The 27,576-nt window shown below is 42.3% G+C and overlaps 1 protein-coding gene across 1 annotated transcript; it reads right to left on the bottom strand.

The window, feature by feature from the left end:
- Nucleotides 1–1,259: 1,259 nt before the first annotated feature.
- AGXT2 (alanine--glyoxylate aminotransferase 2) lies at nucleotides 1,260–27,576 on the bottom strand (the record flags this gene model as incomplete). Its single annotated transcript, XM_083351255.1, has 14 exons — nucleotides 1,260–1,373; nucleotides 2,705–2,803; nucleotides 4,418–4,567; nucleotides 5,483–5,571; nucleotides 8,279–8,411; nucleotides 9,664–9,756; nucleotides 10,850–10,950; nucleotides 12,338–12,431; nucleotides 17,075–17,168; nucleotides 18,925–19,019; nucleotides 20,342–20,465; nucleotides 22,687–22,871; nucleotides 23,718–23,803; nucleotides 27,486–27,576. 14 exons carry the CDS (start codon nucleotides 27,574–27,576, stop codon nucleotides 1,260–1,262), a joined length of 1,548 nt encoding a protein of 515 aa, XP_083207381.1.

The raw sequence follows: 27,576 nt of genomic DNA, 5'->3' as shown, positions 1-27,576 counted from the left end.
TTCGTATTGTATGGTTTTAATTGCCCTGTAAACCACCCTGAGTCCTATGGGAATAGGGCGGTATATAAGTCAAATAAACAAACAAACTCCCAGAATTCCTCAGCCAGCCCTGGCTGGCTGAGGAATTCTGGGAGTTGAAGTCCACACGTCTTAAAGTTGCCAAGTTTGAAGACCCTTGATTTATTTAACCCAATCCTGGATTGGCCATCATAAGACAGTGGCTGTCAGCCATATTAGTGCCGTCCCTCACGCTATGAAAGAGGGCTTGCTCCAACCATGACAGCAACAAACATTTTTGAGACAAAACCTTAACTTTAAAGTTATTCTTTTATTGTATGTTTCAAGTTCCAGTTCCTTCTTCCGTGTGCCATGCATGAAGTTTATGAGTCCCATCTGTGGTATACATTCAACCACTGATGGAAAACCACTGCTGTAAAAGATATTTGGGGAACTGTAGCTCTCTTGTTCTTGCTATATATTCTAATGCCCAAGGTTCCTCAGCAAAAGAGGCTTAAGTAAATTATCTACTCAGGGAAATTCTGGAACTCCATATGATTCTTACATTCATCTCGGTTAGCCCGGACAAGCAAGATTTTCAAGTGTCAGTTCAGCTTTAGCTTCTTCATCCCTGATCCAAGAGCTAAGAATTGGATTAATATTCTTTTATCAATGTATGCTAAGACTTTATTAAAGCACTAATCAGCATGAAATCTAGCTGGTGGGGGAAGTGTTTGTTGCCCCTCAGAAATTAGTAGGTTTTCTGAATGTCTGTTCAACATATTAGTCTTTCACGTTCTAGTTTCTGCTTTATGAAACTGCATTCTGTCAAAACGTGAAAGGATTTGGATATGTGTTTTCCCACCTGTAATTCAGAAATTCAGGATTGGAAAGAATTGATATTCTGCTGCTCAGCTGTGTTTCAAATCTCTTTCCAGCGGTTTTCCCCGCAGAAGCGTAATCCCAGCACTCAATCTTAAAATCCCTTTGTGTAGAGAGGAAGAAAAGATGGCTCTCATGTGCTCAGCCAAAACATCAGCTGGGCTTTTCGAAATAAGCTACGGACATAATGTCCAGCTGCTGCACAAGTTATAAAACAGCCAAATGGAGTTGCGTGCTGAGAAGCCTCTTTCTTCTGTATGTAACCTTATCCAGATTAATCTCAAGAAATAATTATTATGAATCAATGCTCTGGTTCTGGTTCATGGATTTATTCACAATGAGTCAAATGTATTTCAGATCTGGGGTGGGGGGAAGTTCTCCTATTTTCCAGCTGTTGTTCTTTCCATATGTCTTATTAAGGCTTCGTGGAAGACGGCCACTGCGAAATCCGCATCTTCCTTAGTAATGCACATCGGAGGTTTAATTCTAAATGTCTTGGGGGAAGAAAAAAAAAGAGGGAAAATATTATATACAGAATATTTAATACTAGAGATGTTTTGGCAGTAGATGTAATCACAAAGCAACATGCTGTACAGACACTGCTTAAGGGGCAGAGAATGGGGATGGACCAAGCTAAAACAATTCCAGCCTACCACAAACTAAATTTATTGATCCATCTGTATGGTCCTGCTCTACAATTTATTTTGCAGCCATAACAAAAGGTAGATACGGCGGCCAGTACCTTCTCATGTGATCATTTTATGGTGCTTGGCAACTAACCCGCATTTACAACATCATGTGGTCACTGTTTTTGCCAGAAATTTCTGGTTTCCTCTAAAAAAATGCCCGTTAGGACAATGGGCTGCTTGGCAACCAGCGTGACTTAACGACAGTAATTCTGGGCTCAATTATGATTGTCAGTTGAGAACTATCTCTCTACTTCTCTCCCTGTGTTTTGTTTCATGCACAGGCTAATAAACCTGGAACAAGCAAGTTTGGAAACAAGCAGCAGATGCCAGCTATTTCATACATAGACAGTTGTATGTGTTCCTTTTTGACAGTAAAGCATTGCTTATAGCGGGGCTGGCTAATCTTTTTCTCCTTGGGGCTAAAGTTTCCTTACTGAGGTCTGGATGGGGCATGATAATGACATGGTAATGTTAGTGGAGCTGTGTGCTTTTTACCATCCTAAATTACTTTGTGTCACCCATCATCCTGGCAATGTTCAGCCTTCTGAAATACATACAGAGGAATACTTACAGCCTGAGATGTACTCCTTGACTTATGACCACAGTTGAGCCCCAAATTTTCATTGCTAAGCAAGACAGTTGTTAAGTGAGTTGTGCTCCATTTTACGAACTTTCTTGCCACAGTTGTTAAGTGAATCACTGCATGTGTTAAGTTAGTAACATGCTTGTTCAGTGAATCTGGCTTTCCCCTTGACTTTGCTTGTCAGAGGGTCACAAAAAGAGGATCGCATGACCCCGTCATAAATGCGAGCCATTTGTCAAGAGTGTAAATTTTGATCATGTGATCATGGGAATGCTGTAATGGTTGTAAGTGTGAAAAGCAGTCGTCACTTTTTTCTGTGCCATTGTAACTTTGAAACGTCACTAAATGAATGGCTGTAAGTCAAGGGCTATTTTTTTCATATGCAAATGATTCTTCCTCAGCATGGGTCATCCTTCTACATCAGACATGTCAAACTCGCAACATCACGTGACGTCGCGCAACGTATCGGGACGGTTTTGCCATTGCTGGCAATGGGGTGGGTGCGGCTTCCGCATGAAGCACACCTTAATATGCTTCTCAAGGTTTATAATACCTGTAAATACATCCCTCCTTTGCCAATCAGCAACCCCATATCTTTGCAGTCTTCCCAAATCTCGTTCATCTCTTCAGTTGGAAGTGGCTGGCGAGTTTCCTAGGACGACAGATTAAACTTCAGTTTCCTGCCTTTTTTTTTTCTTTTTTTTTAAAAACAGGAAGACATGAAAGAATCAAACAACACATAGCCATTGATCCCAAAAAACAGCTTTCTTCTAAAACCTGTAAAATTGCATTTTGACATACCCAACATTACAACATCTTGTGCTTTATTTATTGATTAATACTCTGCCATTAAGAACTCAACATAGCTTTTGAATATCTGCGAATGCACAAAGACAACACAAAAATGCAGCAGGTAGAGCTTAATTTTTCAGTAATTGTCGTAGTGAGTTAGTGGTTTTTGCAAGAAGACTCTACAGGAAATCCTTGACACATGACTAATGGAACTTGCTCATGATCATCTGTCATAGCGTCTACAAAACAGGTTGATGGATTTCACTACCTTTTTTGTAGTGGTCATAAACTGGCCACCATTTCCATGAACTAATGGAAATATGGGCCAGTTTTCAGCAAAAACACAGATACATGACTGCAGAATGCTGCAAAAGGCCATAGATTCAGCCATGTTGCTGAGCACCCATACATTAGAAATTCGAACCTGGTTTTTTGGGTCTGTCATAACTGAATGGTTGCTAAGTGACTGGTCAAAAATAAAGGACTACCTGTAATTTCAGTAATGCCACAGCAAAGTTGGACCTACAATCAAGATTCAATGTGTAGTTCTTTGCTCTGCTATTGGTTTGGGGTTTTTTTGCACCATAGTTTTAGAGTTACACCATTAATATTCACTTCTGATTTGACTGATTCTATATTCTGCAGTAGAGATTCTATATTATGGGTATTTAGTAACTTTAGCATTACATATAGTTTTATATAATAGGATGCCAATTACATAGTTATAGCACTACAGCATGTAAATTAGACTTGTAAAACAGGATGGTTTTAATTTTAGTGCTGAATATAAATTTTGATGATCAGTGACCAAAATATGATGAAAATGGTTCTTCTCTACTCAGCGTATCGTTCTGAGCATTAGAGTCCCAGAAATCTATCAATATTTTACAGACAGTTCAGAGGAGGCCAATAAAAATGACACAAGGGCTTCAGAGCCTGTTCTAAATCTATGGGGATAGGGAGAAAGCAGTTTAACTCTTCAGTACTCAATCTTGGAAATTCCCAGACAATCATGCTATTTGGGGGAATTCTGGAAGTTGAAGTCCACGCATCTTACAGTTGACAAGATTGGAAACATTGGTCTGGAACAAAGAACTGAGGTGAGACATGATACGATAGCTATGGTGAGATCATAAAGGGAAGCTACAAAGAAAATAGAAATTATTTGACCTGGCCCTAGAAATTAGGGGTAGAAATAGCAACCACGAGTGCAAAATTCATCAGATTATAAAGGAAAATCAACAGCATTTGTACAACAATGAATAGTGAACAATAGTGAACATTCCAGTTAGAATCCAAAGGTTATAGATTTTCCCTGTGTTGTTTTGTTTTAAAAAAATCAACCACCTCTCATGAGTGGTAAATTGATTTTCCTGCACATTGCAGTGGGTTGGAGTAGATGAACCTTGTTGTCCTTTCCAACTCAATGCAAGTACCTTACAAGCACTATAGGCCCACCGAGTGCAGTCCATACCTTATTTTTGACCATCTCTATCCCAATTATAAGTCCTTTGCCACGAACATCTCCAATAATTTCAAACTTATCCCGCAGCTTTGCAAACTCTAAGAGCAAGTGAGTTCCAACCTCTTGGCAATTTTCCTGCAAGCCATCTTCTGCTATTGCCTAGACACACAAAAATGATAGAAGAAATTATCAAGCATTCTCAAATAGCATTGCTGGCACATTTAATTCTACAAGGGAGCTTAAAAACTAGACCGAAATAATATTAGCATGTCAATCAAATTCACTATGTGCCAATACATGAGAAAATTCTGCAGTATATTTGATTTAATACAATATGCCTTAGCCCAGGGGTGTCAAACTCAATTTCACTGAGGGCCGCATCAGCATTGCAGTTGCCCTCAGGGGGCCGAGTGGGTGTGGCCTGGGTGGGCATGGCCTACTGGGTGAGCATGGCTAGAGTGCGTATGGCCTACTGGGTGGGCGTGGCCAGCTCTACATCGTTCGCATCAAGGGTGCCTATGGGGGCCTGGGCAGGAGTGGGACAGATCTGAGGGTCTCTGGCAGAAGGAGGGTCTCTGGGCCAGAGCCAAGGCAGTGGGGGCCATTCCCTCACTGTTTCCAGGATGGCTTCGCGGGCCGCATGAAACCATGGGCCGGATCTGGCCCCCGGGTCTTGTGTTTGACATGTCTGCCTTAGCCACTTCAAATTGGTTCTCTACACAAGTGTAATATACCCATTAATTTCACTGGAATCTGCAACAGATGAATAATCCGCATTGAACTATCTGCATGGGAACCTCTCAATCCATAGTTTTGATGCTTATTACCTGAATGGCCTGTGCGTTTCCTGCATTTAAGCAGAGAAGGAAGTTATGTTTGAAAATAAAAAGGATCCCAGATTGTTTTGCTAGAAAGAGATAAAGAATCTCTAGCCAAATGCACTGTAAATGTGCATGCATTAAGGCACAGCAAGCCATCATTTTGGGAACAAAAAAAAATTCCCTTTAAGGGGGTAAAATCAATTTTGTCAAAATTCATAACAACATGTAAAAACCAGTGAAAACATTTTCTTACATCCAGGACCGCAGATCCAACTGCACATGCCACAGGATTGCCTCCAAATGTGTTGAAATGGAGGTTCTCTGTCAAACTATGTGCAATTTCTAAAACCAAAATAAATTAGTATTAATAAATGAAGTTGTAAAGTCATTCATTAAAGAAATCAGCAGCCGGAAGTAACATTAAAAAGAGAGATCTATGTTTACAATGCAGGCAGACCTTGATTTACAGCATTTGTTTAGTGACTGAAGTTACAACAGCACTGAAACAGCACCTTCCCAGCTGTCTTCCAGTAAGGAAAGTCAGCAGGGGAAATTGGATTTGCTTAACAACTATATGATTCGCTTAACAACTGCAATGATTTGCTTAAGAAGTGTGACAAGAAAGGTCGTAAAATTGGATGCAATGAGGTTAACAACCTCTTCCTCTAGGAAATTTTGGTCCCAACTGTGCTTGTAAATTGACGATTAACTGTATTAACTGTTCCCATAGTGACTCAGCAGTTCTTTTGTGAACCTGTGCTCTCAATGTTCAGTGGATCAAACTGAAAGTACGTCTGTATGTAGTCAAAGCCCTTTCCACCCAAAGTGATTTTTATCTAAAGGTTTCTTTGGTTTACGCAAATACCAGATGCAGGTGCCCACAGTCTAATGCAAAGTCATTCGTTCACTAGGCTGAACTATGCATTTGAATTATTACTACACTATTACTAGGCTGAACTATGCATTTGAATTGGATTTGTTTACACTGCAAAACCAGATTGTATTAAAAAGTAATTCATTTATTAGACCCAGTCAAGGCATCCAAAAATTACAATATCACATTATTTGACAATTAAGCTCTGCAATTCTACCAATTCAATTTTCATACCACAGTCCTGAGGGAACTGCAAAAACGAAGACTTAACAACTTCATGGTGATCAAAATAATCTCATTCAGCCATATTGACCTAATCTCTCTATTTTAAACTTACGATTATTTATAAAACTTATGACTGTACCTGGCTCAAAAACAGTAACTGTGAGAGGGACCTTGGAGTCCTAGTGGATGATCACTTAAATATGAGCCAACAGTGTGCTACAGCAGCCAAAAAAAGCTAATATAATCCTTGGTTGTATAAAAGTGCAAAGAAGAGCAACTAAGATGATTAAAGGCCTGGAGACAAAAACATATGAAGAATGGTTGCAGGATTTGGGTTTGGCTAGTCTAGAGAAAAAAAGGACTAGGGGGGGACATGATAGCAGAATTCCAGTATTTGAGAGGTTGCCACAAAGAGGAGAGGTGAACTTATTTTTTAAAGCACCAGAGGGCAGGACAAGAAGCAACGGGTGGAAACTAATCAAGGAGAGAAGCAACCTGGAATTAAGGAGAAACTTCCTAACAGTGAGAATAATTAACCACTGGCATAGCTTGCCGTTAGATCTGGGGTTTTTAAGAAGAGACTGGATAGTCACTTGTCTACAATATTATAGTGTCTCCTGCTTGAGCAGGGATTTGGACTAGAAGACCTCAAAGGTCTTCCACCTCTATTCTGACTCCGAGGTTCCTAGAAATATGACAATTTCATAGAATAGGGCTTTGGGTTTAGTTTCTGTTGTCTGAGAGTGGAAAGGAAACTGATAGCTTCTTTAAAACATTTATTCTAATTTAAAATAGGCAGGTGAAACTTAATGGAAGAAAACTGTAAGATTATTTTGTGGGCCACCTGCTGTTAGCTGGAGATTACATCTTTTATGATAAAGTCATAGGGTAAACTTTAAAGAATAACACAATTATTTCATAAGCATTGATGAATCACAGTCTGGTTCACTCTATTAACAGAACATTGTAGTGACAGTATTTTTATGTGCCCTGTCAGAGACAAGGGAAGGAAAAAGGAAAGAATAAGAGGAGAGACAGAGAGAATAAGAATTAGAGTCCATGTCTGTTCATAAGTGCCTGCTTATGGCTTTTCTCTATGTCAGAATCCATTTATATCACATTTCATAAATGTATAGGTAGAATATTGTGCTTATTCTGGGGATTCTGCCATCTTTCCGAGGGGGGGGGGGAGAGGATGGTTACTCAGATTGCAATAGGCTGTCTTCTAACACCAGGGAAGCTTTTGATCTGGCGGGGGACAGGGGGAGAGAGAGATCTGGATTGCATCTCCATTTACAACTGAAAAGAAAGAAAGCAATAACAATAAACACAAGGAGAGTTCCTTTCACACAAAAGGGCCTGACACCTAAGTAAATGATGGGAGCCTGACCAAATGGATGAGGGGAGGGGGTTGAAATGGGAATGCTTTATATAGGATTGAAATGTAACTCTGTTAGATCCCGTCTTGTATTGCCACAATCGATCTCATCCTAGTAAACTTTTCCTTTTTGGACAAACTTGCATCCAAGAGTTCTTATTTCCTAAGATGTGGATTGAGGTGGGTCCTGACACTCTATACGAGATAAAAATTCTACTGGTCCAGCAAAATTTATCATGTGTGTTCTGAAATATGAGTGTACATGCTAAGGTCAAGGATAAAATCCAACCTAAACTCTTTTTCATAGCCATCCAGACCTCTGGGAAAATGATTGTTGAAGACTGTGGAATGGCATCCTGCCATTTTGAAGCAGGGAACAGTCGTACGGAACGTATGACATTGTTGGGAAAGAAACCCCCCCCCAAAGTCCTCTCCAACCCAGGAAAACAACAGAGAATTACCTGACCCTTCTCCCATGTTGATGTGATTGCACCCCCTGTGTGGTATAACCTGCACCTCTGGACTCTGTGCTATTCACTCTGAAACCCACCAAGTGTGAAAGCAGTTCTCACCTGCTGTGGTCACAACTGCTGCCATGGGAAAGCCGTTACCAATTCCTTTGGCCATGGTAACTATGTCTGGAATGACATCGTGACCTTGAAATCCCCAGAAATGACTGCCCGTTCGACCAAATCCAGTCTGAACCTTCAGGGAACATAGAAAAGGTGCTTTAAAAAGGTTTAGCCATGGCTGACTGGAGAATTCTGGGGGTTGAAGCCCACAGATCTTAAAAGTTGCCAAGGTTGGACACCCATGCTGTAGTTTCTCTATATAAGTAGCATCTATATTTTAAGGCTATTGTTTCCTGATAGGGAATTGTATATATTCCCTGTCAGGTTTTATGGAGATTCTCAATCTTATTCCAGATCATGGCTGTCCTAAAGGTGTTTTTTCCCCCCTCCAAAAGGCAACTGTACTTCTTTGTTTCCTTTTCTCTGAAAACATTTTGCTTCTCATTGAAGAAGCTTTTTCTTCTGAAGAAACGTTTTGGATGTGAAATGAAAAATTTTCAAAGAGAAAAACCCAGGAAAGTCCAGTTGCCTTTTGAAAAAAAGCACCTTTAGGTTCACTATCAGATACGCTACATGCATGCCAGTACTTCATCAGCTGCTCTTACACAGAAGTGACTTCCAAACTGAAATCTGTGTATGGTGAAGTCCCTAAAGCAGGGGTAGGCAACCTTGGCTCTTTTATGACTCGTGGACTTCAAGTCCCAGAATTCCTGAGCCAGCATAGCTCAGCTTGGAAACCTCTCCCTTTCCCCTCAGCATGGCTGGCTCAGGAATTATGGGAGTTGAAGTCCACAAGTCATAAAGCGGGCTAGGCCTAGGCCAGGGGTAGGCCACCTTGGCTCTTTTATGACTCGTGGACTTCAACTCCCAGAATTCTTCAGCCAGCATGGCTCAGCTTGGAAACCTCTCCCTTTCCCCTCAGCATGGCTGGCTCAGGAATTATGGGAGTTGAAGTCCACAAGTCATAAAGCGGGCTAGGCCTAGGCCAGGGGTAGGCCACCTTGGCTCTTTTATGACTCGTGGACTTCAACTCCCAGAATTCCTGAGCCAGGGAGTTGAAGTCCACGAGTCATAAAAGAGCCAAGGTTGCCTATCCCTGCCTTAGAGAAAACACCACCCACTTCTCCCAAGTTCAGGATTCAGTTTAAATTTTGTTCTGTGTTTGTTTTCTATTTATTTTTAGAAGACACTCCAACTGTCTTGCATGGAGGAGGAGGAGTTCCCTCAGGACAACCTGTTTTGCAAACTCCTCCTCAAATGCTTTGTGGAGTCCCAATCCCAATGACCCAGCCAATCTAACCACTGCCAATGAGATCTAAAATAGCTGTCCTTCTAGAAACAATGCACATAAAATTTGGAGACGGGAATCACATTCAGATATTTACCTCATCTGCTATGCAGAGACCTCCCCTTTCACGCACCAATTGATAAGCCTCCTTTAGGAATCCTTTGGGAAACTGAACAGCTCCATTTACGCCCTGGAGAAAGCAGACAGACAGGATCAAAGGAAATATTGATCTTCCAAAGAAAATTCCACACAGAATCATAGAACTGGAAGTAATCTTGGAGGTCTTCTGGACCACCCCACTGCTCAAGGTGGGAGTCCTATCCCACCCCAGTCAAATGGCTATCCAGTCTATTTCTGAAAACCTCCAGTGACGGAGCGCCCACAACTGAAGGGAAGCTACTCCATTGATTAATTGCTCTCATGTCAGAAAATTTCTCCTTACTTCTAAGTTGGATCTCTTTTTGACAAGCTTCCACACGTTATTTCTTGTCCTGATTTCCAATGCTCAAGAGAATAAGCCAATCCCCTCTTCTTTGTGACAGCTCTTCAAGTACTGGAAGATAGCTATCTTGTCCCCCCTAATCTTTCTCTTCAATAAACTAGACCAGGGTTAGGCAACCTCGGCTCTTTTATGGCTCATGGACTTCAACTCCCAGAATTCCTGAGTTAGCTATGCTGACTCAGGAATTCTGGGATTTGAAGTCCATGAGCCATAAAAGAGCCGAGGTTGCCTAACCCTGAACTAGACATATATCTAGTTCCCTCAACTGTTCATCATACAGTTTAGCCTTCAGGCCTTTACCATCTTTGTTGTTTTTCTCTGCACACTTTCCAGGTTCTTAACATCTTGTTTGTATCATGGTGACCAGAATTGGATGCAGTATTGCAATTGTGGTTTCACTAGTGTCCGGCATCATGTGAACACCATTTATACCTTGTGTAATTGCTGTAGTCCTACTGATGCACTTCAATGCACATGACCAGGAAATGGCACTGTTGAATTTATTTTCCTTTTAACCCATTACCTGTTTTACCTTTTCCTTGCTAGTGTGGGAAGCCCCCCACCCCACCCCAGAGAAGGAAATATTTTGAGGAATATTAAAAAGGCAGAATATTATATTTCCCCAAAGGATCTTAAAAGGCAGAAAAGCAGGCCCAGCATCTTAAACCACTGAGCCACCGTACTTCCTAAGAATCAAGCATAGTATGAACTAATTTGCATTGGAAAGAACAGTGAAAAGTTTTAGGTCCTTGCAGCCTGTTAAAAGAAAGAAAATACGTACTTGAATTGGCTCAGCAATAAATGCAGCAACTTTGTTTGGAACACAAGTTTGGAGTGTGTCTTTGAATTGCGCAATGTACTGGTCGTTTGCATGGCAGGTTCCTGTATTGAAGGAGGTGAGGAGCAATACATTAATTATTTTAAGGCTGTTATTACAGCCCAGTTTATCATTTAAAATGCCAAAGGGCTTTTCCCCGGTTGGCCCACTGTGACATGAAGTTCCCTCTGCTATATCCCTTTTTGGCTAAATCATTTAGGTAAGGATTGGAACAGAAGTGGGAGAAGTGGGAGGGGGGGCAATCATGGGGGAAACAAATTTCATCCTAGTGAATTTCTGCTGAATAAGGATGGACAGCACCAACTCAGCATTAGGTGGGATTAGGGTGGAGGTTCGTTCTTCAAGCTTGTGGGTTGGTTTCCAAACATTTCATTACCAGGCTAGTTAACATCTTCAGTGGAATTTAGGGGAATGACTGTGTCAGTGTTTTTCTGACTATAAAGGCTTTGTGTGCTCAGCAGGTCTTGTGTTGGGACAGGTGTGGGTGTATTGTGAGGGTCTTGTAATGGGTCTTGTGATGGGGAGGTCATGTCAGGTGAGGGTTACTAGGAAGTGAATGTCTGGTGAGGGTTACTGTGAGGTGAAGTTCTTGTTTGGGAGGATTTGTGTGGGTTGGTTTAGGTTTGTTGCTGTCACTGGTTTGTTGTGCAGTTGATTTGAATTCTGAGGGGTTCATAGGCTGGTTGTAGGTCAATGTGTCTGCTGATGGAATTGCTTGGAATTGCTTCAATGAACTCATGTGCGTGTAGGGTGATAGTATGGCCAATGATTCTGATATTACTCCAATGAAATCCACTGAAGATGTTATCTAGCCTTGTAATGAAACATTCGGAAACCAACCCAGAGGCTCAGAGAACAAACCTCCAGCCTCATCCTACACCCAAGCCAGTAATGGGATTCAGCCAGTTCGCACCAGTTCAGCAGAACCGGTAGCTAATTTTTTGTTGCCCAGGCCCAGAATGGACTTCCAGAAGCGGCATCCATACAGAGAACCGGTTGTTCACATATTTGAATCCCACCACTGACCCAAGCTACAGATATTCACCACCATCGCAAAATTAGGAGGGATTGTATGATCGAGATCTGATTAAACAGATCCTGACACTTATAGATAGACCTCAACTTATGACTGTAATGAAGCCTAGAATTAGTTGTAACTTGTACTGATTGTCAGGTGGACCATACCCGATTTTACACCCTTTGTTGTGGTGGCTGTAAAATGAATGAAGTGGTTAGTTACTAAGTGAACAGCGCAGATAAGCAAATCTATTGTCCCACAGTGGGCTTTTTTTTTTTGCCAGAAACCGGAAATAAATGCTGTTCCCAGCCAAAAAAAAAATGTTTTAAACTCTGCTCACATGATCATGGGATCCTGCAAAAAGTCATAAAGTGGGCCTGTGAAAATCAAGAGGGTTTTCCTTACTAACCAACCTGAGGAACAGGAGCACTTTCGAATGGTTTGCACCGGAGAATCACGGCAGTGGCTTCCTCCCCAAGGACCACGGAAAACATCAGGTAACATTGTCTAAAGAAACAACACACCTAAAGATGTTCATTACTCCACCATGATATACTTGAATATGCAACATTTTTAAGAAGTGCATTCATGAAGAAAAGACAGAACTGAGATAGCAAAGAGAAATAAAGATGAGCCCTTACACTAGAGATCTCACCATTTATTCCTTGTTTATAAACCAAGTTTTCTCTAACATGAGAATCAGAAATGCCCACCTGGCCAACTTCAACCCTTGTTGGTATAGCCCAGGCCGCAGGGGTAGGCAACCTTGGCTCTTTTATGACTCGTGGACTTCAACTCCCAGAATTCCTGAGCCAGCCATACTGAGGGGAAAAGGGAGAGGTTTCCAAGCTGAGCCATGCTGGCTCAGGAATTCTGGGAGTTGAAGTCCACAGGTCATAAAAGAGCCTAGGTTGCCTACCCCTGGTATAGCCAAATGCATAACATCCATAAATCTTTCAGAAGACAAATATATTATGGGATTTTACTACCTATCATTTCATTTTTATGGATGCTACTGGGGCTTAGCAGGATAGCTGGAAATATAATTATGCTTCTACTTGATTCTTATCTTTGTAATATGCTAGATTATTTTCTTTTTTCATTTAAGGAGTCTACTCTAGACTGTATAAGGGACGCGGTGGCTCAGTGGGTTAGGACGCTGAGCTTGTCGATCAGAAGGTCGGCAGTTTGGCGGGTCAAATCCCGAGTGCTGCGTAACAGAGTGTGCGCCTGTTACTCATCCCAGCTTCTGCCAACCTAGCAGTTCGAACGCATGTAAAAATGCAAGTAGAAAAATAGGGACCACTACGGTGGGAAGGTAACAGCGTTCCGTGCGCCTTTGGCGTCTAGTCATGCTGGCCACATGACCACGGAGACGTCCTCGGACAAGCGCTGGCTCTTCGGCTTTGAAATGGAGATGAGCACTGGCCCCTAGAGTTGGAAATGACTAGCACGCATGTGCGGGGGAACCTTTACCTTTACCTTACTCTAGACTGTAAAATTAGAGTAGGGAGTGGGTAAAGCTTATATAGCTTATATAGCTCCCAGATACCACACTGCAGACACAACTGCTACTGTTAAATAAAAGGATCAAAGTACATAATAAGAATTTTCAAATACTTTTTTAAAATCTCAATATTATAATATTTTATTAGTTTTCCAATTTTATATTTTATTTAAAAAACATTGTGGTAGCTGGGTTAAACAATAATTCGATAACAAAATCTTTAGTACCAATCTCAAGTTACAACATCAAATATTTCTTCTCTTTTTTCCTTAACATTTACTGTCTCGTATTTAAGCTAATACAGTTCTTATTATATCAACTCAATAAAAACATCATTATTACATTTATCAATAAATTTTAGCTTATATGTATCTTAATTATGTTTTACATTCAATCTTCATAAATAATCCATATCCTGTTATTAATTTTTCCCAATTTTTAGTTTCCCATCAATATTCCAATTTAAGCTTTAATATTTATAATTTTCAGGATTTAGGTATCCAATATTTCCCTTATCTCAATTCATAACAGAATCTAATATCCAAAATACACATTTTATCTATTTGAATATAATCTTGTTCTATTTCCTAAAAGTTATCTATTTCCCACCATATTAAATCATTTACTTATTAATACAATATCCCCTTTAATAAATCAAAATCATTATATATATTACCTGGCTTAATCAATAAATCAAACATATTCATAATAATTATTTTTTTGTTTAGGTCTAATTTTTAAATATTACAGATAAAATCCTTATTTCCAACTAATTTCCAAATATTTTAAATCTAATGACCAGATTTCCCCTTATCTCAGCTTCTCCCTTTAACCCTCTCTAATTAATATGAAATCCCCTCTAATAAATCAAACCCCCAATTTTATTCAGCCTTATTCTGGCTTTCTTCCTTTGCCAACTAGGCTTTCATATCAGTGCTTTCAGATCATCAAATAGATCTCCCTCTATTATTATATATGTTATTTGAAATAAAGGAGACCATTTAATTGCCATTTTTTAGAAGGACTAGCCCATTTATATTCATTAAGTTGTCTCCCTATTATTCCAATTCCCCATGACTGCCCTAATATGTTTATCTTCCATTCAATCTGTTCTTCTTTCTCAAATTTCTTCTGATTTATATAGAAAGTCTTTTCTATTTTCAGTATTGTCATTCCTTTTTCTGGATTTTCCATTAACTGTATTTGTTGGTCAATTGAGTCCTCTGTCTTAATAGTCTTCTGCGTTGTTAGTTGTTTGGTTGTAGTCAAAGTTTGGGTTTGTGTATCTAAGCTGGTGTCCTGATCTTTTATGTTAGGTCTTATTTTATCACAAGCTGAAAGAATGGTTTCATGTATTGGAAAGGATCTTTTCCTGATCTTCATCCATCTTTTTCATGTGTTTATAGTCTTTATAGTAGAAATCGTTTGTCAAGCAAGATTTTATAGTCCAAGGTACTTCATCATCTCATATAGTAACCAATATTCCTCAAATAAAGAGATAGGAAGGCAATTCCCCACATATAACTCTGAAAGTCAGTAAAGGTTTACATTCACTATTCAAGTAGGCCTGTTATGCCGCCCAGCTGTTCTCTTACAGATGAGTTTCTCACAGGTGGTGCCAAGGTCAGAAGAGTCTTATCTAAGGTCTGGGCTTCGAGCCAAGTCTCTTTTAGGAAATAACAAGTTGTAATTTGAAACTTTGCCACAAGATCTCAACGATGCCGCTTAAGATTTTTTAAGTCCAAAATTTTTATAATCCTTTTTCCAATTTTATTTCTTTTTTGTAGATAAAAGCAAAAGTCTCCAATCAAAATAGGAAAATTTTTGGGCCCAAAGTTTCAGGAACATATAAATCCAATTAAATTAAAGTTGTTCTGTTAGAGCTTTAATTCCCCTGGGTAGTCAGTTGCCACTATTCTTAGAGGGTTGGATAGAAATTCCCTTCCCTCTCTCCTCACAGGGGGAGATACTTCAGGCAGCTTTTACAGCAAAAGAAAGGGTAAAAAGAAGATCGAATCTCACCCAGTTTCATCCGCGTTGCTTTCGAAGTGCTTGGTGGTAAGTTTGACTTCGGCTGTCTGCAGCCTAGTGACGGGCCATATTACTATGGCCAGTCTTTCCTCTGCCGGTTTGGAGGATTGCCCTGGATCAAGCGGAAGGACTGCCATCCTCCCGCGATCAAGCGGGGTTCCCCTCCTTGCTCGTTGCCCCTACAGGGTGACTTTGACCCATTCCAGGGTCCCCCCGCGGAGCGAAACCGAACATGGAAAACGGAGCTCGCCTTCCAGCAGCTGCGGTGGCCGCGATGGCAAACCAGAAGTCGCCTCAAAAGATTTTATTTAAATTGAATTCCCCCACCTATAATCCTGGCTATATACACTTTTGCTTCTGGTCCCACTCATACTTTGCTTCTAATATGTCGCCTGAAAAATAGAGCCCATCTCTGATGCACAGCATCTGAAAATGTGGATAGTTTATGCAGGACATCTAATCGTGTTGATGGACCATGAAATGAAGCAGTTGACAATGGTAGCTGCTGTGTCTGGTTCATCCCCATTACAGGTGGAGCCTTTAGACAAAACAACTTGGGATCACAAGACAAGACTGACTGAAGACATGAGCAGAAAGGAAGGTCAGCCTATGGTACGTAAACTGAGCCTGATGGAGATCCCTAATATTTCATCCAAGTCAGGTGAGAATTCTATTAAAGCATTTTCCTATGTTGTTGTTAGTTGCAAAGTCGTGTCCGACCCATCGCGACCCCATGGACAACGTTCCTCCAGGCCTTCCTGTCCTCTACCATCTTCTGGAATCCATTTAGGCTCACTCCTACTGCTTCAGTGACTCCATCCAGCCACCTCATTCTCTGTCGTCCCCTTCTTCTATTCCCCTCAACCTTTCCCAGCATTAGGCTCTTCTCCAGTGAGTCCTTCCTTCTCATTAGGTGGCCAAAGTATTTAAGTTTCAACTTCAGGATCTGGCCTTCTATAGAGCAGTCAGGGTTGATCTCCTCTAGGACTGACCGGTTTGATCGCCTTGCAGTTCAAGAGACTTGCAGGAGTCTTCTCCAGCACTATAGTTCAAAGGCTTCAATTCTTTGGCGCTCAGCCTTTCTTATGGTCCAGCTTTTATAGCCATACATTGCAACTGGGAAGACCATAGCTTTGATTATATGCACTTTTGTTGACAGGGTGATGTCTCTGCTTTTTAGTGTGCTGTCTAGATTTGCCATGGCTTTCCTCCCCAGGAGCAAGCGTCTTTTAATTTCTTGGCTGCAGTCCCCATCTGCAGTGATCTTGGAGCCCAGGATCTTGGGCTCCAAGATTTTCCTATAGCCCTTTTTTAAGAGTACAAAATTTGATCTGATTCATGAATCAACAAAATGTTTGGCTCAATTTATTTCAAGCATAGCTATTTTGGTCAAACTGCAATAGGAATAGACTGCCAAGTGACAAAATGATGCTTGCCTTTAGCATCAACCTGCATAACCTTTCTTTAAAACTGAACTCTTTTTTCATTCTTCATGAGTAAGAAGAAACACAAAGCGGATAAGATGCAATACCAGCAATACCAACACTAGTCAGGAACACATCCAACATGTCCCAAAACATGTCCTCCCCCCAAAACAAAGCAAGATACTGACCGAGTGGCAGTTGGCTCCAGTGGCAACACTATGCTTGTACCTTCCAATGGCTGTGATGCCCATAGCATACGTACTACCTCCATGGTAGCTCCCCCTGCAAAAAGAAAACCATTATATTTTCAACCCCAGGTGATTAATTTCTCTGCTAATCTTTTTATATATTTAGAATCTCAGAAGCTGTGTTAATTGCAGGATAAAAAAATAATAATACATTTCCGAAACTCAGAAACTCAACTCTTGTTCATTGGAATATGTTTTTTTCAAGTCCCATGCTCTTAATGCTCTTTAATTAAAACATTAGCACTCTGTCTTCTTGAGCTTGCATTTAATGGTTTTCTTCTGCCAGTGGACAAGTGCAATTGGCATATCAAATACAAGCCTCCAAATCAATCAAAGGATAGAGAACCTTCTAGAAGTGGATTAGAAGGGGATTTCAAGAACAGAATAAGGAAGGGAAGTTACTATTTCCCAGTAAAAATCTGTATCCCTAACAGTTTAGTTCATGAAAGGTTTCCTAATTCATTTTGAGTATCCAGTTTGAGGACCAGTTAGTTGAGTCAATCAAACTTCACAGGATTTGCTCTTCGTATTACAGACACTTTCTCAGTTTAGACTGTACCCATGTGTAGTGGCTTCTTTTCATATCTGTGATGATCAGATCATCATCAGTTCTTCTTAAACTTGAGTGGTCTAGAACACGGATTCCCAATTCAGCACTCATGGCTACCAGGCACCCATATATGTTGGCGCCAGCTCGCTAAAGCTGATGTAAATTACAGATGGTAATACCGCATTAGATTTTCTCAGATTTTGTATGAGAATATCATAAGGTTTACGTACGATATGGTTAAAATCATACAGAAGTATTGATTTCATACATTTTGGGACAGGTGGTTGCATGCCTTTATTCCAATATTGGTTGTAAGAAAAATATGAATATTTGAACAAATATTTCATAAGGCTACTTCATATATTTCCTTATTATTAACTTGTGTTATTAGGGTACATATTTTGAATTATTGAGAAGTGGCTCTGTGGCTTAAAGACAGTGGAGAAGATCTGTGGTTCGAGTCCTAGAACATGATGGGGTGAGCTCCCTTCACTTGCCTCAGCTTCCATCAGCCTAGCACTTCAAAAGCATGTTGTATGGAAGTAGATAAATAATTACTATTTCAGTGGGAAAAACAAGGCACCTCATGCAGAGAATCCAACTGGTACCGGACCTGCCCAAATGCGATGCCGGAACACGAAGCAACATCAGCGGAGGGAAAAAGCCCCAGATGAAACTGAAGACCACCATTCTGAGTGCAGAGCTAGTTCACCCCCTGTGGTGCACCTCTGGATAGCGTGGGAGTGTGAATCAAACAAGCTACCAGTCTTAGGCAGCCAAACTACTACTCTGTGTAAACATTGTAGTCTCCTGGCTAAGGGTACCATCACCATATGCTAAATACATAAATTTAAATTATTAACCCATGATCTGTCTAGTCCAGAGGTAGGCAACCTTGGCTCTTTTATGACTCGTGGACTTACTCCCAGAATTCCTGAGCCAGCCATGCTGAGGGGAAAGGGAGAGTTTCCAAGCTGAGCCATGCTGGCTCAGGAATTCTGGGAGTTGAAGTCCACGAGTCATAAAAGAGCCAAGGTTGCAGAATCAAATAACATTTAATGTTAATGATATTTAGAAAAAGATTAATAGCAGCTCCAGAGAAGATTTTGATCAGAAGGTTGCAGGACAGAAATTCTTTGACATGAATGTCTGCAAGCCATTTATGGGAGAGCTGCTAATTCTTAGAGAGAACACAGCAGCCACTGAAGAGAACAAATCTCAATGCACAGAACAGAATTACCTCAAACAAATGACATCATTGTTGTGGGTGAAAAGTCTTGCTATTAACACTGCCAGGTCATTGGCTTCAGTACCACTATTAGTCAGATAAGCTACCTATGACAAAGATCGTGATGGAAATACATGGTTAGAGAAGAGACTGAGGCTGCCAGATATCTAAATTCATGCATAATTACCAATCCAACCTAGGCAATGCTAAGTTATTGTACAGGTAGTCCTCAACTTATGATTACAATTGAGCCCAAAATATCTGTTGCTAAGCAAGAAAGTTGTTAAGTGAGTTTTGTCCCAATTCAGGACTTTTCTTGCCCCAGCTGTTAAGTGAGCTACTGCAGCTGTTAAGTTTTAGAGAAGATCAAGCTTCCCAGTAATTTTGCTTGTTAGAAGGCCACAAAACATGATCACATGACCCCAAGACCCCAAGACCCTGCAATCATCTTAAATAGGAGCCAGAGGCCAAGCACCTGAATTTTGACCAGGTGATCCTGGGAATGCTGCAACGATTGTAAGTGTGAAAAAACAGTCACGTCACTTTTTTCTGCACTATTGTAACTTTGAACGGTCAGTAAATGAATGGTGGTAAGTCAAGGACTATCTTGCAAAATATATTTTGCATGGTTGGTAGTGGCTTGTTCTCTGAGCTTGCAGTTTAGCTTCTGAAAGTTTTGTCACCAGACCAGATGACATCCTCAGTGGGAGTTCGTTTGAAGCGTCTTCTCCGCTTTTACTGATCTCATGTGGTTGTGTGGTGGGTGGGTCGTGTGATCAGCTGGTCATGTCATGTCACATGCCATGTGACTAGCTGGTCATTATGTGTGAAGGTCCAGAACAAAAATATTGGCCATGCCACCACATTCATGTGCATGGCCACATGCCATGCACATGAATTCACCGAAGCCTGGTATTCAACCGATGGATCTTTCAACAAACATGTTGACTTGAAGCCAGCCTAACAAACCCATAAGGAGCCATATCAATCAATCAATCAATCAACCAACGACCACTTCTTTACTTGGTGATCTTCACACATTATGACCAGCCAGACACACGGCATGTCACACGGCATGGCCAGCTGGTCACATGACCCACCAGCCACATGAGATCAATAAAAGTGGAGAAGAACTGAAATAAGACACTTCAAACAAAGTCCTAATACGGATCTCACCTAACTTGGTCATGAATTGTTTGGAAGCTAAACGGCAAGTCAAGAGAACAAACTAACAACGTCTACCACCTGTGTTTTCTATCATTTCTAATATATTTTGCATTTTCCATGGCTCCAACTCTCCGATTGTCACATAAGTTATCCAATTTCGATATTAGGGCCCAGTTCCTTTTCCCTCTCCATAAATGACTCTTACAACATGCATCCAGCCCAACCCTCTGAAGCAGTCCTGAAGATGCCCAACTTGACACACCTTTAAGGAGCCGGGAAGCAGCGCAGTCAGCTTCTTGGAATATTCTTGGATTCCTGGATGCAAGTAGATGTTGCTCGTGTGTCCCAGGCGGCCAAGCTGTTTCTGAGCTTCTGAAGTTACCTCCCTGGATACATTATTTTTTTTTAAAAAATGGCACTTTGTTTCCAATCTAATTTGTGGCAATATTGGTCCTTAATTAGGAGGCTAAGATTTGAAGAAACATCTCTCCTGGCAAGTCTTGGCTTGGAGATTACGGTCTGGGGGATGATGGTAAGGAAGCTCCTCGTTGTCCCATAACTGGGAAAAAACCCATTAAGGACTTCATTCTGGTGCTCTGGCTTTGAATCCTCTTCCCCCAGAGGCCAAGTTTGGCTAATTCCTGCAGTTCCTGCTTTTTGATGACTGACCTCCCATTCTCACATTTGGGACCTAGCATCTGAAAACAGTTTCCCCTTGATACCTTAAGTGTCTATGTGTCAGTCTTATTCTAAACACTCTATGGCTGAACTGAAGATATAATTTGAGTTACATAAAAGTCCATGTATGAATCAGCGTGTGGTTGTGTAGGTAGGAAGGAAGGTTTCTGAGAATGAAAGATATGGAAAGCTTGAGGGAATGGAGCTCGTGTAAACAAAACTAAATTAAAGTTCCTTCTCTTTTTCCTCCTGCCTTTAATTGATTTTGCCTACTACTTCTGCGTTTCTTTCTGTGCCTTGCATAAAGTTGTTTGCCCAAAAGGAAAGAGCTTGGTGGATAAATTAAAAGAAATGTATGTATGTGATTTTACTGTTTTACTTTGCTTTTATCCTGAAATGTCACCAGTCACAATATTTTTTTTAAAGTAGTGGACAGGCTGTATTTAAAATAATAGTAACAGGGAAGTGTCATGGCCCCATTGGATCCCGGTTCAGAGGAGGAGGAGGAGGAGGAGAAGGAGGAAGAAGAAGAGGAAGAGTTGGAACTGGGTCCGTCCAATGGGGATGGCATGTCTCTCTTGGCCTGTTTGGAGAGGCCAGGGGGTGAGGATGATGCTGTCCCAAACCCTTCAGGCATTGGGGGAGGTGATCAACCGGACAGAGACCTGCCTGCCCTCACAGGGGAGGATCAACTGCTGACAGGCAGTGGTGTTGAGAGGCAGTAGATCCCCTCTGATGAGGAACAGCTGCCTCCCCCACTCAATCCAAGGGCACAGAGAGTGGAATACAGGCAAGCTCAGGGGTAGGCAACCTCGGCTCTTTTATGACTCATGGACTTCAACTCCCAGAATTCCTGAGTCAGCATAGCTGACTCAGGAATTCTGGGAGTTGAAGTCCATGAGTCATAAAAGAGCCGAGGTTGCCTACCCCTGGGCAAGCTCAAAGGAGGCCTCTAGGTTGCTGGGGGAAAAGGTTGTCCCACCCCTCCCCATGAAGAAACACCTGGCATGGGTTGACTTAAGCAGAAGCCAGGAGAGTCTGTCTTTGTCAGGAACAATTTTTTTGCTTTGGCTTACGCTCCTCCGGCTTTGGAAAAACTCTGCTTTGACTCTTGTTTCTGCCCGTGCCTTGCCTTTACCTTGCGGACTTGCCTTTGGCCTTGTGGACTTGCCTTGCCCTTTGGATTTCCTCTCTGCCTTTATGAATTGGTTTTGTTTGTTGAATAGCTTTTGTTTGTGGGACTGAGGGTGGCTGCCTTCAAAGAAGTGTGGGGTGCCGCCTGACCAGCCATTGTAGGGCCATTTGTCACAGCAGCTAACAGGGCAATAAAGGACTCCATCCATACCTGCTTCTGCCTAGGTGACCTGGGTCATAACAGTGAACTAAGATGCTGCAGCATTTAAAGAAATGGAAACCAACTTAAGTCCCTAGAAAATAAGACATTATAGAAACACTTTCAGAAGCACATCTTTAAACAAGTAAAAAGATCACCATGGGTATTTCTCTGCCCATAAGTCCAATTCAATAAGGATTATGCCTGTTCAAAATAGCTGTGATGTCAGAGATGTCTATGGAGATTCTCCATCATCCAGGTCATGATTGTCCCAAAGGTGTTTATTTCCAAAAGGCAACTGGACTTTCTTGGGGTTTGTTTTTTTTCCTTGGAAACATTTTCTTTCAAAACATTTCAAAGAAAAACTAAAGAAGCTTCTTGGATGACAAGCAAAATGTTTTCAAGAAAAAACCCCCAAGAAAGTTCAATTGCCTTTTGGAAGAAGCACCTTTGGGATGATGTCAGAAAAGCTAAGCCAATAGCAACAACGGAAAAAAAAATGTTTCCTGGGTTTTGCAAATGGCAACACTGTGAATGGAATTCAGTCATGTTAGCTAGTCCATGCATATAAGCTTGGGTGTTGAAAGCTTACTTACGGATGGCAGTGACCCACACTGACAGTAGCGATTCCAGCAAAGAGATCAAGGTATCTTCGTCCTTCAAAGTCAAACAGCCACTGCATGTGTCCTTGATGGATCAGGAGTGGCCTCTTATAACAAGTTAACTGGGATGGGAAGACGCTGTCTTGGCGGATCTTCAGCATTTCTTCATAAGTGTGGGACTACCGCAAAACATAAAAAAAATTATATGCGTGGTGACTGTCAGCACAACATCAGATCAAACAATGACCAAGCGGCTGCATTCAAACAACATGCTAAGATTATTTAATTTTAACCTTAGGTTTTCTTTCTTTCCTTTTTAGTGGCTATACCTGATGTGTGAACCCAGTCCAGAAGAAGAGGAATTATTCTTCCTTTCTGTTCTGAATCTGTCAGTCTGCACGGATGGTTTTGAGTTTTAAGTCTTCTGTTTAGGACAGACATTGATAAATTAAAACGTCTCCAGAAGAAAACATGTTGGCTAGGGAATTCTGGGAGCTGAAGTCCTCTCGTCTTAAAGTTGCCAAGGTTAAGAAACACTGGTCTAGCCTGATGAACACTAAGTGGCAGGGATTGTTTAGAATTTCTGGCAGGAATTCTCCCATCGATTCTGCAAGATGCCACAGATGGGACTGAAGATCTGCTAGTTTTCACACGTGCTCAACTCCTGACCTAAAGCCTTATCCAAGTTTCTGTAGGACAATAGCAGCAGCAATAGCAATAGCACTTAAAAACTTATATACCGCCCCATAGTCTCTGAGCAGTTTACAAAATCAGCCTATTGCCCCCAACAATCTAGATCCTCATTTTACCGACCTCGGAAGGATGGAAGGCGGAGACAACCTTGAGGCCATCAGGATCGAACTCCAGGGTGACGGCAGAGTCAGCCTGCAATACTGCAGTCTAATCACTGCGCCAGCAGGGCTGAATCACTGTGGACATTTGTTTGGTTTGATTCACTGCATTTAGTTCCCATTAGTACCAACGATACCAATAATCCGTAATAACCAAGACTAGCATATGCTTACATCATACTTCTCAGGTACAAAGTCACATGGAGGCATTTTTGGTTGGAGACAGGAATTGTTTTTCAGCTCTTGATACTGATGCACCTCTAACAAAAAGAAATGCAGATCAATACACTTTTCAAAGCCCATCACAACAGCCATCCATCCGGAATGCAATTTAATTTCACACCGAATCATTTTCACCTTTTAAACATTGCCTATAATGGATGAAATGTCATCTCAAACTTTATGAATGAATCTGAAATTGCACCTCATGAGCCAGGAGGGGACACTGGAAAGAGTTGTTATACTAATCTGAACTCTGGGTTTTTCCGAGTGCAGACAAAAGAGGTCCTAGAGTTAAATCCACCTCTTTGCTTCAGGAACAATTTTCGTATCATGTGCTTAGTGGGGTTTCATTTGACATCATCTGTGCCCTCCTCCCACCTTTCAAATGAATTGGAGATCCTCACCAGCATGAATATTCTGTTCCTTGCAAGTCAGAAAGAGTGGGAATTATAGCATGTCTGCCATGTCTAGACAGCATATTAAGAGGCAAATTGTACCTATTGACACAAAGCTGCTCTCATTCTGCTTCATTAATATATACAGAATTCTTGATCCCCCAAAGTCTAATTCTGTTTTAAACTCTGGCTGTTCTAAGAAAGTGAAAAACCATTATGGAAAAAAGCAAAAGTCAACTAACATTTGCTGTGTAAAGAAGACCACACCAGCCTGTCCATATAAGACATACCAGCCATTCAAGGGGTCTTGATTTCACTCACATACAAGTTAGCTAAAAAGAGGTAAAAGCATCCCAGAAGAGAGATGCAGAAGAGCAACTGCACCAGTTAGCTTTCCATGCCTCTTCCTCCTTTTCCAGCAGCCTGCAGCCATAGCTTCCCCAAATTGTTTTCTGACCCTTCTGATACCATACATCATCTTGTTCATTTCCCAAGGAAGGACAAAGTCAACCAGATTCCAATCTTGGTCTAAACCAGGGGTCCTCAAACTTGGCCACTTTAAGACTTGTGGACTTCAACTCCCAGAATTCCCGAGCTGGCTGGTGAATTCTGGGAGTTGAAGTCCACAAGTCTTAAAGTGGCCAGGTTTGAGCAGCCCTGGTCTAAGCTTTCAAGGCTGGTATCTGTTGGACAGTTTTGGTTTCAGGGTTTAGTGAACCCTGTGTAGAGAACAGATTTCCTGATATTTCAGTGGGAGACACCAGCCCTTACCAACGAGCACCAATCAGAAACCAGCTTGGATAAAGACCAGGGCTTTTTTTCTCATAGAACGCTCAGAACGGAGTTCTGGCATCTTTTTTGGATGGAACCTTGTAGGTTAGGCAAGGCAGGTTGTATGACATGTGTGAGTTCCGGCACCTTTTTCTTTTACAAAAAAAGCACTGGTAAAGACCAATCAAAAGTCAGGTCACCTAACTATAAAGACCGCAGCCCACTCCCTTCCATTGCCTGTGGTCTGCGTGGTAAGACTTCTTTCTTTCTGCAGAGGCCAATTGCTGGCAAAACGTCAGGCAGCCTGGTTTCCAGAGTAGACCTTGGTCAGTAAATCCTGAAGCCCAACGCGGCCAGCAGATTCCAGGGTTCATTCAAGTAAAAGAACGTAATAGTTTGGGCTGTTCTTCTTCCTCCCAACTGCAGGTCAACGAGTTTAGGAAGCTTACGTGACAGCTGACGTCAGCCCCACCCGTTTGGAGGCTGAAGTCCAAGGTGTAGCCCAAGGGAGGACCACTGCATACACCCACAAGTGACGCCAATGGGGAAATCCCTGGGAGGGGCAGCTAGCATCATTTGGCCCGCAGCTGCTTTTTTGCTAGTAGACCGTCCAAGGGCTGGAGAGACCAGCTTTGGCTCCAACGATGCCGGCAGCCTGTCTCCCCTCCGAGAATGGGGGCAGGTGGCTTAAAAGCAGGGGTGGTCTGCCTAGTCCAGGGGAGATCGAGCACTTTGGCTTGCTCAAAGCCATCTCTCGCAAAAGGGTCAATCGTGCGACCAGCAACAGCGGCTCGAGATGGCTTTCCCCTCCAGCCACGAGTTGAACGCATTCTTACGACCCAGCCGCCCGCCTGGCTCGCTCCCCTCCCACGACCGGTCTTCTCATCTCCCCCGTCCAGCTCTTATCACCCCATCCAGGGTCTGCTCGCTCATGGGGATGCGCTTCCGCAGTGGCTCACTAGCTTTGACTTCGATCAACCACTTTCCCCCACCCTCCCCCCCCAAGCCGGTGCCCTCCAGTTGTGTGAAGTCTCATCCTCCGCAACAATCCCCAGTCACCAGGGCTGCCAATGATAGTTGCGGGGGGGGGAGGGGAGAGGGGGATGGACTACAAGAAGACGAAGGATAAACTTACCCCATCATCTCCAGCGTGGACTGGGGTAATAATAATAATAATAATAATAATAATAATAATAATAATAATAATAATAATAATAATAATAATAATAAAAAGTTGGAAGGGACCTTGGAGGTCATCTAGTCCAACCCCCTGCTCAGGCAGGAAACCCTATACCATTTCAGGCAAATGGCTGTAAATGGGTTATAAGCGAGGTCAGTTTTTTTCAAACTTGGCAACTTGAATTTGAATTTTGAATTTTATTGAATTTATATACCGCCCTTTCCCGCAGGACTCAGGACTCCCGTAGGACTTGAAGATGGGGTGGACTTCAATTCCCGGAATTCCTCACCCAGCATGAAGTCCGTCCATCTTCAAGTTGCCAAGTTTGAAAACCACTGACCTAAACGCACCGGGTTGAGTTAGGTCAGTGGCTTTCGAGTGAATCCACTCTTTTCCCACGGTCCTCAGTAAGGGAGCGGGGGATCCAAGCCTCACCCACTCGCCAATTCCCGAGTCTCTCGCCACTCTTGGGTACTTGGAAGGGAAATCCTGCATTTTTTCCCGTTACTGGATCTAATCTCCTGCTCTTTCACGGGGGGCGACACTGAATTGCACCCTATAGTATTGATTTCCGAGAGAACACGTGAAGGCTCGGACACCAACCCCATCCTACGACAGCGAGCCAATTAGGAGAAGCGCAAGGCGGAGTGGGATAATTTTGCCCGTGCGGGATTCCCAAACCACCAGCGCAAAGTCGCGCGTGCGTTCTCGCTTTCAGACGACCCTCCCGACCCGGGCAGAACGCAGGAAGAAGCTGTGGATGCTTTCGCCCCTTCTCATTCCTGGCTCCTCCTGCAGCCTCCGCCAGGTCTTTCACCCACATTATATGCAGTACCGTGTAGATATACACCTGTTGTATATACCTATACCTGTTGTATATACCTATGCATGATGTATATTGCATATACTTAATATTTCCTAGGGTTTATACATCGGGAGGGAGGGAAGGAAGGAAGAATGCGTTGTCTAACGCAGCGTTTCCCAACCTTAGGAACTTGAAGATGCGTGGACTTCAACTCCCAGAATTCCCCAGCCAGCATAGCTGGCTGGGGAATTCTGGGAGTTGAAGTCCACGCATCTTCAAGTTCCTAAGGTTGGGAAACGCTGGTCTAACGGGTTGCGGTTTCCAGTTGCGACCGCATTTCCAGAAAGTGGTTTTGTGGCTTCTGTATGAATGAAAGGGGAGTGGATCGAGACTACACCCGCCCCTTTGGGGCTGTGGGACACTCATCCTGCTCGTTGCAACTGCGGGACAAACGCACCCTGAACATGCTCAGAGGCACGGCGGTCACCATCCCCGTGGAAAGGCTGATGCTCGCCGAGCAAAGGAGAGCCACCGAAAGAGCGTCTCCCTTCCCGGCTGCCTCCACTTACCTCTCTCCGGGAGGGCCCGCGCCGTGGAAGCCCTGTTCCCGGCCAAGAGCCGAGGCCTGCGGGCGAGGAGGAGCCGCGCTGAGCTAGCCAT

Source organism: Vipera ursinii, assembly GCF_947247035.1.
Source record: "Vipera ursinii genome assembly, chromosome: 2".
NCBI classification, from domain to species: Eukaryota; Metazoa; Chordata; class Lepidosauria; order Squamata; family Viperidae; genus Vipera; species Vipera ursinii.
Note: the sequence above shows the minus strand (reverse complement) of the source record. Positions and strands in the feature narration are given on the sequence as shown.